Below are 13,294 nucleotides of genomic sequence, written 5' to 3'. Positions count from 1 at the left end.
GAAGATCAGTATGTGCGGGGAAAGAGCAGGAATAAATAAGAAAATTGGTGTCGACTTAGGCTAATCTGGGGTGGTATTATCAATACGGATGCTTTTTGTAGAGGGTTCAATTAGTCTCTGAAAACATCCAATTCACTCTGGTGGTAAGTACTTAAAACGAGTTCTGCCCCGCATTTTCGTTATGGCAAGCAGAACCTCCGCTCGAGATCTACCCCCAGAGGCAATCTATGTCGATATGAACCGGTGCATGAAACGACCATGTGACAGTTTAGTTCAAGTGGACCTGAAATCAAGAAAGACGCATCATTTAATTGGTGCTAAGTCGTGGCCGTAAGCGAAATTTAATTTGTATAGGCCAATTAGGTCTTTCAGCTAGTCAAGGGGAATATCGGGTTGCGTGGAGCTACTCTTTATGCTTAAACTTACAATCGCCGTAGCTCCGTCAACCGTGAGCAGTCCTAACTTTTCCGAATGTTACTGGAGGCCTGGCTTTTCTGTAGTTCATTCTCAACTCAAGTAGTCGTGAACGGTGATATTGATCATATTAGACCACACCTTTTCTTTATTCAAAACAAAACGGAACAGTTCTGTAGGTAATTAAGTTGCGGCTCTTCCGACAAGGAGTCTAGGACTAGCCTACTGCCGACGATTTGATGCTATGCACAATGACAGTAATGATCAACAGGGGAGTCTCGGTGTATGCTTTTTCATATCTTCAGTTGCTATGAAGGGAGGCTTTAGCCGAAACTGTCGGCTAATCTGTCATTTGACCATCATGATGAAAGCATTTTAGATGAAACACGGAAATTATTATGTTTGCAGCAGCGAGATTCGATTCAGGCTAAATAGCTTCACACATAGGAGCGAGATCGTACATTCTGATTATGCATATAAGAATGCATTGAGTCCGGTTTGGAACGTGGCTATTGTATGCCTGTAATTTCTGGTTGCAGAATAACATAAAGCACATATCCCGAAAGACACGAAAATGACTCTAGTAAAGTCTATTCTACTAGCCCTTGCGGCGGGCCACGTTGCCCAGGCTCAATTGAATACCGCCGCAAAAGCAGCTGGTTTGTTGTACTTTGGTACTGCTGTTGACAATCCAGACTTGAGCGACTCTCAATATATTGCCAACCTTGAGACCGCAGATTTCGGTCAAATCACACCAGCAAATGCAATGAAAGTTAGTGACGGAATTTAACTACCGTATACATTAAGCTAAGCGATGACAATTTAGTGGCAACCCACGGAGCCGTCCCAGGGTTCCTATACTTTCACGCAAGGTGACCAAATCGCGAGCCTGGCCAAGTCAAATAATGACTACTTGAGATGTCACAACCTGGTCTGGTACAACCAATTGCCATCGTACAGTAAGCACGCATATCACCTCTTTTTGTCACCTGATATCCACGTTAGTAGACTGATTCCGTGTTTTTTTAGTCACTTCGGGTTCATGGACAAACGCTACCCTCATCGCTGCCCTGAAGGAGCATATCAATGGGGTAGTTACGCATTACAAGGGGCAGTGTTATGCTTGGGATGTTGTGAACGAAGGTATGTCACGTTATTTTTAGGCTCCCTTTCCCAACCCTTACAAGTCTGTCATCTTCATTCTGTATAGTCACGTCGAGCTAAGTGGAGTATATAGCCTTGAACGAAGACGGCACATATCGTCAAAATGTTTTCTACCAATACATCGGCGAGGCATACATCCCGATTGCGTTTGCTGCCGCTGCAGCAGCTGACCCTAATGCCAAGCTGTACTACAACGATTACAACATCGAATACGCTGGGGCAAAAGCAACTGGTGCTCAGGGCATTGTAAAATTGATTCAGGCTGCCGGCGGTCGTATCGATGGTGTGGGTCTTCAGTCTCACTTCATTGTGGGATCAACGCCTAGTCTTGCCACTCAGAAAGCAAATATGGCTTCATTCACAGCTCTTGGTGTTAATGTTGCCATCACTGAGCTCGACATCCGTATGACTCTCCCAGAAACCACCGCTCTTGAAACTCAGCAGTCCACCGACTATCAGACCACCACTACTGCCTGCGTCCAGACTAAAGGTTGTGTCGGTATCACTCTATGGGACTATACAGACAAGTACTCGTGGGTTCCTGGTACCTTTTCTGGCCAGGGTGATGCCTGTCCATGGGACTCAAGCTACAACAAGAAGCCCGCATACTATGGTATTCTTGCTGGCTTGCAATCTGGCACTAGTTCTTCATCCTCAACTTCCAGTACCCTAATAACCACCACAACGCCCACTACTACCTCAAGTACTACGCCAACAACTACCACAACCACTACCTCAGGCACAAGTGCTGCACACTGGGGACAATGCGGAGGTATCGGCTGGKCTGGTCCTACGACTTGCGTTTCACCTTACACTTGTCAAGTGTTGAACCCATACTACTCTCAATGTTTGTAAAAAGATATTTTTCCGAGCAGGAAAGACTCAATTTGATGCTGGAACCTTTTATAATACAGGTCCACGATGTGGAAGTCCGCCTGGGCCTCAGCCCATAATTAATCTTTCATATACTACTATCATTGAGAGCTAACCACGTTGGGTCCCTTGATGAGTAGCTAAGATCCGTAAGATCAACCTCTAGTCGTAGTGGAAATGTACCACTTGAAGGCACTAATATTGAATTTGGAGATGGTCTTGGTTACGTATAAAATCCTGGAACGGTTGGATATTGTTATTAAACTTTTACTAAGAGGTTTATTCTAGTCATCACTTTAATAGATTGAAAGCTATAGATGTCAAAACCTAAACCTGTATCTAAGAGAGACATGAATTCAGATGTTGGAAGATAAGGGCAAGGAAATAAGCAATGCACCTACTAGGGAATTAATGGGAAATTTATGTATACTACTACTACTATTACAATTGATTCTTTGTTCTAGATCCCAAAATAGGTACCTTCAAGACTGGTAACTGGAGCATGAACTTGATTTAACAGAAACCAAGTCCTTCCAAGGACAGTAAGGATTAGGGTTATAAAACTTTTGAAAAAGGGCATCTGAAGGGACAAAACAGGGTGGCAGGAAGAGTTGCAAATAAAAATCGACTAACAATAACATTCGAACGCTCATTTTTTCCCCTATCGACTTTATCTTTCGATACGTGCTAAAATAGAAATACTGTTGATTGCATAAGACTTATCGAAGGTTGTCCCCATCAGGGAATATTTTTCAAATACAAGATTAAGGTTCAACATACTCCTTACACTTCACCTGCACCACCCTACTATTCCCGCCATCTTCAATAATCAGTGCACTTAATTCACCACCCTCGACGCATCCTGAGTTCAGTCCTCTAGTAAATTGCCGCATATCAAACGATTGGCCACCGTAAATCACTGTCGTCAGTTCGGTGTACGAAGGCGCTGGCTCTATGGGGCCTAATGTGAGGAGCATGTTAAATTGGTTGTATATCTACCATGACTGTTAATATCTGAAATTATCCGTCATCGATGGGGAGAGCGAAAGAGAAGGAGAAAAGAGACTAACTTTAAACCATGGGACGCCTTTCTTAACCTTGGTTGGCATTGACATTACGCTTGTCAATTCCTGTCCCGCGAGAGGCACACCAGGAGACAGCCCGTCGTGAACAACCACAATATCACCCATATCCTTTAAATGTCCGATTTTGAGGATTACAGGACACGCTTGTAACCATGCTGCCTGGTCATCGGTCAGAGACCTGGATAATTGGCGATCGTGATGATCATACTGCGGTAGATCATATTCGTTCACAGATTCAGAATCGAGAATGTCGCGAGACTTTAAATCTAATCGGACAAGTAAGATGCGATCTTCGTGGTTTCCTCGGACGCACGACGCCCCCAGCTCTTGTGCAAGGTCAACGACTTTGCCGCTCTCGGGGCCTTTGCCGATCATGTCACCAGTAAATATTAAGTGATCTCCACCGGCCAAAGAGATCTTGTCCAGGAGCTCTTCAACTACAACAGAGGGCGGAAGACGAAGTCAGCGGGAGGGGGTCTGGGGCATATGAATTAGGTGAGAATCTGCACTTACGCTCCTCAAAGCAGCCGTGCACGTCACCAATAAAAATCAATCGCCGATGGCGAAACGAAAAGCGATTTGGCTTGTGGTCTGGCAATAGAGCAGGATCTAGGGTTTCCATGGTTAGAAAATCCGTAAACTCAGGCCGCTTGTTGGGCACGGCCCAATCGCTTAATGCACCGAGAATATTCAGATCCAGCGGCTCAATAATCATCGGGTATTCCTGGATAGTCGGCGCCAACATATAATACTCCGCTGCCATGTAGACGAGCATGAAAACGGCAGCGCATCCCAGTACGGACCGCCTAACCCTCCGCATCAGAAGCATGGATATTATAGAGGCCAGCCATGGCGATTGATGCCAGTCATACCTCCTACCCGCTGGCGGTGCCGACGTTGAGCGATCCCAGGTTACGCGTTCGTGAGTATTGATGTTTATGTTTGTATTTGTCTCTGCAGGATCCTGGATCGATCGGCGCTGGCCCGGTAGATGTCGCAATAGGCTATGAAGCAGACTTGGACATGGTTTGTCGTCGCCGCCGATCGATGCACTGGACGGGTCTGAAAATGGCAAGACTTTGTCTCTGGTCATGGCAATAATGGAAACTGGCCATTCGCTTTGTACTGTGCTCCTCGTTCAGCACCGAGTGGAGCGAATGCGCAGTTTTGAAGCGTTCACGGTGTGGTTGCGGTGAGCCTTAGTCACAAGACCTGCAGGCGCCGTTCAACCCGCGGCTTGCGAGTGCAAGGGAAAGTGCGAAGAGCAAAGAAATAGGATTCACGATATGAAAAGTGTCAGCACTGGGAAGACTAGACTCCGAGCCCCTTCTTCGATATATTCATTCTTTATTTCTTTCGTCTTTCTGAAATTTTCGACGGAGCACTCAGAGACCACAACAGACCGCGTGTCATTCATTTGTCATCCGACTTCCCGCGTGGAAAAACGAAGAAAAGTCACCCAATAAAGGAAAAGCGTGGAAAAAGGGAATAGATAGGGCACTGTTCCATTTGACAGTACCATAGCCAATAATGACACAGCTCGTGGTAACCAAGCTTTTCTGAAAAGCTTAGTAGCATACCCTAACCTTTGATTGTCCTAGTGTGCAATGTCTGTGGGTCTCTGCTCTACTGTATTCGGGGTAATGTCACGGAAATAGCTCGGGTAACATTGACTAGTGCACAGGATGACTAGGAGGTGTGTCTCAGGAAAAAAGTACGTATCATTGGGTAGCAGATTATAAGTGCGCTTCCAGGATTAGAAGTGGTGCCGCATGCATTGATTGTCAATACGGAGAATTTCTTTGAAAGAGGATTTATGCCCCTTGTCATCTCACTTTCTGTCTTTCACACAACTTGTCAGCTTGTCAAAACACACTCATTTCATTTTCAATTAACTCGGAGATTTATCGTTGCGACACTTTCCACACTCTTTGCCTTCTGATTTGTAATACCTACAAACTTGCTCCCTGACGGAACAATTAAACAATGATGATGACGACCATGGCTAGTGCTGACCGTAATATTGACGAGAGAGAGTGGTCAAGCAACCGCTGCAGCGAATTTTCAAGGTAGCTCCCCTCTCAACGCTATGTATAAAGTATTAATTTATTATTGATATTATTCATACTGTAATATACATCTCTATTGTGAATGTTTCGACAGTCGCGGTGAGATTCACACCGAAAAATACGTGATGACTGTCGATAGATTGGAGCAGACATGATCAAAAATTAGACTTTTTTTTTAACCAATTAATGATCCAGTTCGGCTCTCGCAATCGCGCTGATCTTCTCAATTCTAACTAAGATTGAAGGAAGATTTATACCGCGAGTTCCGGTAAGAGCTATGCCAAGTACAGAATGGTTTCTCAGATTGATTCTCAAAGATGACGTTCAATATTCTGCTAGGTAAATATGAATAAGACTACTAATAAAGACGGTTGTTGATGGTAAATCACGGTGGAGCTTCTATCTGGGTAGTTAGACTAATCAACACTTAATCATTGGGCATGTTTTTCTTCACTTAATGTAAGAACCCAATTTACGATGAGTTGGAATATACCAAAGGAGGCGAAGTTTCCATGTAGGTTATTTATCACCCATTCTGACAACAGTTGACTTGAAAGAATTGTATTTATCCTCAACTTGAGGCTTTGCGTGGCGGCCATAAATTTAATGGCCGAGTGCGGAACGCCATACTGCTTCTTTGTCAACTCGCAAGTCTCTACTGGTAGACTTACTGCAATTGATGAAGTTGTTAGATAAACGCCTTCTTCTGGATTTTCTTTATGAGTGGTCCAGCAACCAGTATAAGCTAGAGATGAGAGAGTATTCACCGCCCAACAGTATATATTTATCAGTGTGCTTTCCTTTACGAAGGTTCCAAAGGCGTGCTTAACTTGTTACATTCATCGAAACTGAGCGCATGAAAATCTTTGAACTCACTGGGATTCGTCTATCCAGCATTGATGATATTTAAATTACCAAGCTCTCTGAGGGTTTCTGTCTTCGGGGATCCTGGCGTCCTATATTCATCAGCCGGTCTAATATAGCTAAGACTGACTTAGTAGACTACGTCGTACCCCTTGTGTAATATGCGTCTTGAAACCATGCACATCCAACCTCCTTAGTCACCCCCTCCGCCTTGACCTTGTTGGAGACATAATTGATCATGATATCTGCACCCTCAGCAGCAAACTTCTCGCAAATGAGTGCCCCAAGGCCTCGACTGCCACCAGTTACGAGTACATGCCCATTATCTAGCGAGTAAGGCATCCTTTGGTGCGAGGAAATATAAAAGAATGTCGGATAGAATAAGCAACGGATAAAGAGCCCTACCAGTGGGTAATAGACAGTGCCGAAATTGACTACCATGATAAATAGAATGATTTGCATGAACATAGGATGTTATTTGCTCTCGTGAAACGTGCCGCGACATAGGTAAATATAATCAGAACTAAAACGCCACCAGTTTCTACTTTTGCAAAAGCCTCAGGTGCTCCGTGCTAGCGAGACTGAGATACCGTGGTATAACATCACTTTGTCAAGAGTTTCAAGCTCAAAAAAACTTTTGCGAGCATTCCAAGTCCAGCCTTAAAAGACGTTACGTTCATCCCATTCTACCTCGTCCAAAGCAGATTTATATAAAAAGTGCGCATTATGGCTGTTTCATAGAGTTTCTATGTATTTCCAAAACCCCATTTTGGCGACGAACGGGTGCTTATGGTCTGACTCAAAGCTTCCTTGGACCAATATATCATTCTCACGATACTTCGGTGAATGTCCAGGGCCATAATACACTGACGTGCTGTCTCTGTGCTACGTCGGGCCGGCAATAGGATGCCATGGCCAACGAAGTTCGCTGAAGCTGTACTTTGCCAATTGGCGTCTCTTTTTGGAGTAGGCTATGAAGCAATACATAGTGAATTTCTAGATTCTATCACGTCCCATAAGATCGAAGATCGGTGGGCAGGGTGGGGCTGTCCTTTTGCTACACTACCGACTGGAACTATGAGTGATGCTAGTCCAGAAGCAATGAGAGAAAACCATGGGGGTCCCGTCAATCCATTCGACAATGCTTTAGCCTGAAGACAGATGACTCGGGCCTACAACGAGCTGCTATCTAGATATTTGCCAGGTCTTGCAAGAAAAGTTTTCCTTATAACACTAGGAGGCGACCACGGCATAACACTCCCATCTTTGAGAGCTGTGCACCAGACATATCAACAGCCGACCGTAGTGCTTCACTTTGACATTTAATTAGACACACTACACCCCGGAAAGTATTAAATGCTTGAAATGAGGAGCGATAAATCTTCAGTCCGACTTTACTCAAGGCACAGAGTTGTTATATAGCCAGTTCTAAAAGGATAATTCATAATAAAAGCTCTGTTCATGGTGGCCTACAAAGTAAAATAGAGGGAAGGATTATACTAACTACTTAGATGACTCCCGACAAGTTTTTCTAAGGATAGAAGCTAAAGATATCAATGTTATTAGAGTTCAAGGAGGCAAGCATGTAATTATACGTCGAATAGAGACCAAAATGCCGATTTACCTCTTAGTTGATATTAATACGAAAGACCCTAGTATTGCTCCAGGTACAGGCACGCCTAAGCCCAGTGGTTGGACCATCAGAGAATTCAGCAAAATTTCAAGGGGTGGCTGAAACTCGAGTGAAGTCTCGACACCTTGGTCATAATCGTCAGTAATGACCAGACGATGATCAAATTTTACATCGCGGTACTCATTGCGCTTCACTTTCTTATCTCTGTCTGCCATCTCGTATGCAGCCTCGAGTACCATTATGAGCATGCCGGCTCCGGGAAATAATACGGTGTTCGTGACATTATGATGAGCCACCCAAGGTTGCTGGTGGATAGAGAGGAACTGCCTCCAGCGGGGATGGTGAGGATTCTGTACATCCACCGCGATACCAAGAAGATCGTTTCTGGGAGGTTTATTGAAATACTTTGCTCTCGCAACTTCATGCTCATGCCGAAATCCTTTGCAGTGATTCCAAGGATATCAAGGCAGAGTTGAGAGCACATCAGGGGAGTGAGCATATTGGTCTGGAATATTGACTCGCGTGAGGCTAATTGTGAAGCCTCGCGACCAAAGTTCGGAAAAACAGTGCAGCGTGAAGCCTTCAGCATTGACTATGAGATACTATGGAGATATAAACGATCGTCGTGTTGGGTTTATTGTCGATATCGGCCAGATTCCAATTCATAGGGCCCTTTAGAGCCGAGTGCGGACCAGCCTCGATCATGTCACTGTAATTGACTATCCTTAAGTCAACTGATCTAAACATAGGTGCTAATTTACTTGTGCCTCGAGCTTTGCGCGTCAATCTTTGCCAGCACAAATACAAAAAACCCGTGCGAAAACACAATTAGGGGATAATCAATGGAAACTCGAATTGCAGTTGTGCTCATTTCCCTCCCAGTCCCGTCGGTAGCTCCTCCAGAGCACTTTTGATCTTCTGATGCAGACTAGACGCATTTTTCAGTACCTGTCGGTTAACATTTGTCAGCAGCGGGTGGAAGATCTCGAACTGTTTCAGAGCCATACGAGCTTGGGTAATATTGAAATCTATACATTCGAAAAGTCGGGCTTGATTCAATGTCTGGATTCTGTTGAAGTTGCTTTGACTGAATAGATCACATATCTCAAGCAGCTTTAGTAGCGTGGTCACTACAAGTGTTGATATCGCAGAGACAGTTGAAAGTAATGCATAGCTGATGTGGCCCGAAATTTGTGCACCGACGGGATCAAGATTTTGCAACATCGATTGCAGTTGGCTACTTGCTGGTACCTCCGAAGCATCGAGACTTTGCTGAACGTTAAGAAGACTTCAGCACGTCTAAATCAACGTCGTAAACTCGGAATCAAAACTTTCGAGCATGGGAGAATGGTGAGCTTATTGCGTCTCGATTGATCGTAAGCCAGCAATCACCGACATGGAAGAGGCACAAGTCTTCTTGCTACTGCTTCGTTTATCAATAGTCTCCTGATTTGTATCTAGGTGCAACATCTCGTTTGAAGCCGTCGATGACGCTGGGTTGAAACTCTCGTTGAAAAAGTTTGCTCTAGTCAAAACGTCGCTGAGTTCTGATTAGTCTAGGCTCAGAGAAGCATCGAAGTTGAAAAAGCATACTTCCGCTCTGTTATCTCTGATCTCTTGCCAGATATCCTGCTCTTCTAAATCTTCATACCGACAGTTTCGAGAAAGACGTGATCGACATGCTTTTGAACTTTGAACAAAGTGGCATCTACGGCCGTACTTTCGCATGTTTGACAAAGACCTCCGCCGATTGGTGTTTCGCAACAATTTTGTCTTTGATAACAAGCTTCACAGGTAGCTCTAACCTTGAATCCTTGCTCTTGCTATTGAAAGAAGGTCGTCTGTATTGAGATTGATATCCATGTAAGCTTTACTGCATTAAAACTTCTTTTTGGTTGGATAGAATGCAAGATATACAAGGATAAGGTCTCGGCTCATGTCATCAACGACAGCTTTCATCCATTTACTAGCCATTTCAATCGAACCTGGCTAGTATAGAACCGGAAAATATATCGTTTACGCACCAAAAGCTCAGATTATTTTTGGTGTACGAGTAATAAAGACCAGGTTAAGCATTCTTTGGAACCTACTATTAGTACTAGTCATTTTCCAGAATCTATTTCATGTAGTTGGGGATACAGACGAATCGAGACCAGATGGATCATGTTTTGAATAGCCTTCATAAGCGCCTAAATAGCTTCCGAACTGAAAGCTATGGCGATATTACGTACGATGATTTTTCGTTTAATTTGGATCTACATCCATGTAAAAGTAATGGATCCAAAATACGGTGGAAGCTAGGCCTTGAGCCCGGGAGGCTTGAAGTTATTGAGAGGCACGTGCAGATTTCGTTTTGAAGGGGCGTTAAATAGTCGGGCTGATTATGAGGGGGAGTAGACTCCGCCGGGCACCAGCAATTAAGTTATCTCGATATAACGTTAAGTTACTTACTTTTCGGAATCTTGATTATATGTGGGCGTAGACTGTAGGAAAGGCCTTGCGAACCTACTCCGTGGGCCTGGTAGGCGACTACAACGGATTTGGAGAAACCGCGATCTGACGTGGGTTGCATCGTTTGAACATGGACTAGACCCTTCAGGACCCAATGTCGCCTGCATTGAGGGGTACTTGTATGTGGCACAGTACAGGCGATATTAGCCATTCGCCTAGCACTCATGTGGCACTGTGCATACAGCGTAGTACGCGGCTATCACATGGACTAAGGGACATGCGGTGCACTTAGACCAATGAAGGATGCAAGTCGTTTCCACTTACCAATCACTCAAGACTCTTGCCTTACTAAACGGATGTATGGCAAGAAGTTCGAGAAACTTGAATAGGACCCTAAATTATTGGCTCAAACATGAACATCCCCACCAGGACCCTGCAGGAACAAGGTTCTCCGTTGGTGGTGCAAGACGAACTAGGGCTCCCTAATAGCTTCAAACGCTTTGCATATAGATCAGTCTAGGAGCAGAATAGCATAGCTGCGATATAGGACAACAAATAGCATCTTTAATAACAATAACTTATCGCTCCAGGAGGGTGGACATGCAATGGATACCCAGCCTCGTACTACCTATGCGCCTGGAATAATAAGCAGGAGATGCGCAAAAGAGACAAGAACGGAATTCTCGCCAGAAAAATAAAAGAGCGTACATAGTAGCCTTGCATATTGAATCCGCAATGATTTGATATCATGCGATTCAGCGTGGTGCGCTTAACACTTAATGCAAATTCGTTATCTCGTGCTAGGATGATCTAGACTTCTAAGTGTTCCGTACACGAATACTGCATAGATAAACTATCTGAGGTACGGGGCACAGGTGTCGTTACTCAAAGCTTGGGATTATAATGCTCGATTTCACTTCTGAAATATCGTATATTATCTAGAAGCACACTTTGGTGGTGCGGAAACCGCGATGCTAGATAGGCTAAATGCACTGCTCAAACAAGCCCGCCTCAAACAGAATGATGAACTTATCACATCCTGTTTCAGCCCGGATGTTACCTTCTTACAGCGAGTACACTCGTCCATGAGAGGCTGTCAGGAAGCCAACAAGCACTGTGTATTAGACTCACTTGATAGGCCGATGTAGCAGGTTGAATAGTCTACTAAACTAGACTACAACGCTAGTGGCATGACTAGCTAGCTGCACATACAGCGACCCTAGAGCCTATAGATGGTCTCAATCATTGGCTGTGACTTCTTGATTCTCTGACAGATGGTTTTTGAAAGAAATCCGGAAGAAATTTTGATGTGGTGCGCAACTTACCCGTTCGCGTTATTTGATTGGAAAATGTTATTATTGAGGCTTAAGTAGTGCCACTAGTGGAAGACTAGCGCCAACCCATTTACTGCGGGGAAATGCTCAAGAACAGTGTTGCTGACCGCATTCTATTGTTAGATATATACTCCGTGCTGGGCCTCTGACAACTACAAGCCTAGATTGTTAGTGTTAACCCTTTGCTTGTTCCTATTAGCCCGTGTAATTGTGCGATGGAGCCAGCTCTTACAGAATCCAGAATTCCACGGTCCCCACGAAAATGAGGCGCGCTAAGATGATTAAAAGTATACATGTCTCCCCTCATTACAAAAAACTGTCATTTGGCGGAGTATCGGTGACCTATTATTAGGAAGTTTGAAGCCTGTCATATATTACTATACCTATCTTGTTGTAGAACAAGATGCGAGTAAGACATCGCTATGATTTTGAACCAGGAAATAAGTGCCTGGTCTAGTAAATGAGGCTTCCATTTTGTGATAAGATATTCACATAATGGATTGGCCAAGGGATAGGTAATGATGGGCTTGCCTTAGAGTGGGTCACTAGAACTACATTCTACCTAGTCATTGTAGATTCTTAGCAATATTGCCGTCTTTCTGATAAGATTATCTTATCAGATGTATAGGTCTTGATACAAATCCGATCATACGTCTTTCGCATTTCAGCGCATTCTGTCCGAAAACTAATGCTAGCTTTCCTCGAATAGTCCCCGTAGATTAATGCTAAGACTAATGCTAGCTTTCTCGAATGGTCCCCGTAGATTAATTCGAATACTGATGCTTGCTTTCCTCGAATGGTCCCCGTAAATTAATGCAACACCACCTTGCGATCCACTTGAATGCAGATTCCCCTCTTTGAGTATACTGAATTGGCCAGCAGGGCATGGTACAGAAAGTGATGTGGCAATAGATCCCATTCTAGGAATACTTGCTCATCTAGCAATAGATGGATTGATGGCACAGACTGCCTAGATAATCCATTCGAATAGTGTAATGGACACTATATAAGGAGCAAATTTCCCATGAGTGAAAATTATCTTTGATTATATTCATGATCTTTCTACATAGAAAAGATCCTGTCACCCTGAAAAGAATCGATAAACAAAAAACATTGAAAAATGAAGGAATTGCTCGTTTTTTCCCTTACTCTTTCCCTTGCCATGTTTGGCCGAGCTTCTGTTTGCAATGGTTCGTTCAGCCTTTCTTTCAAGAAAACTCTATCTTTGGGTGAAGCTTCGAACTAATGACTATGCGTGAAAGATGGTGATATAGGCATTGGTTACACATACGATTGCATCACTGGCAGTAGCATTACTGGCTCATGTGTAAATTCGGGCTCTCAGTGGGGAACTATCTGGGACCATAACTGCAACATCTTGAGCATCAACCTTAGTGGAATATGTGG

The 13,294-nt window shown here is 44.0% G+C and overlaps 2 protein-coding genes across 2 annotated transcripts; one reads left to right on the top strand and one right to left on the bottom strand.

The window, feature by feature from the left end:
• Positions 1-988: 988 nt before the first annotated feature.
• BHQ10_009513 (uncharacterized protein) lies at positions 989-2,433 on the top strand (the record flags this gene model as incomplete). The annotated part of the gene is made up of 4 exons (XM_040882437.1): positions 989-1,186; positions 1,241-1,373; positions 1,444-1,557; positions 1,652-2,433. 4 exons carry the CDS (start codon positions 989-991, stop codon positions 2,431-2,433), a joined length of 1,227 nt encoding a protein of 408 aa, XP_040738015.1.
• Positions 2,434-3,215: 782 nt separating this feature from the next.
• On the bottom strand, positions 3,216-4,629 carry BHQ10_009512 (uncharacterized protein; the record flags this gene model as incomplete). The annotated part of the gene is made up of 4 exons (XM_040882436.1): positions 3,216-3,446; positions 3,522-3,973; positions 4,050-4,342; positions 4,409-4,629. The coding sequence occupies 4 exons, from the start codon at positions 4,627-4,629 to the stop codon at positions 3,216-3,218; spliced, it is 1,197 nt and encodes a 398-aa protein (XP_040738014.1).
• Between the last annotated feature and the right edge of the window lie 8,665 nt (positions 4,630-13,294).

The sequence above is a fragment of the Talaromyces amestolkiae genome, assembly GCF_001896365.1.
Source record: "Talaromyces amestolkiae strain CIB chromosome Unknown scaffold25.1, whole genome shotgun sequence".
NCBI lineage: Eukaryota > Fungi > Ascomycota > Eurotiomycetes > Eurotiales > Trichocomaceae > Talaromyces > Talaromyces amestolkiae.
This window is presented reverse-complemented; position numbering and strand designations above follow the sequence as displayed.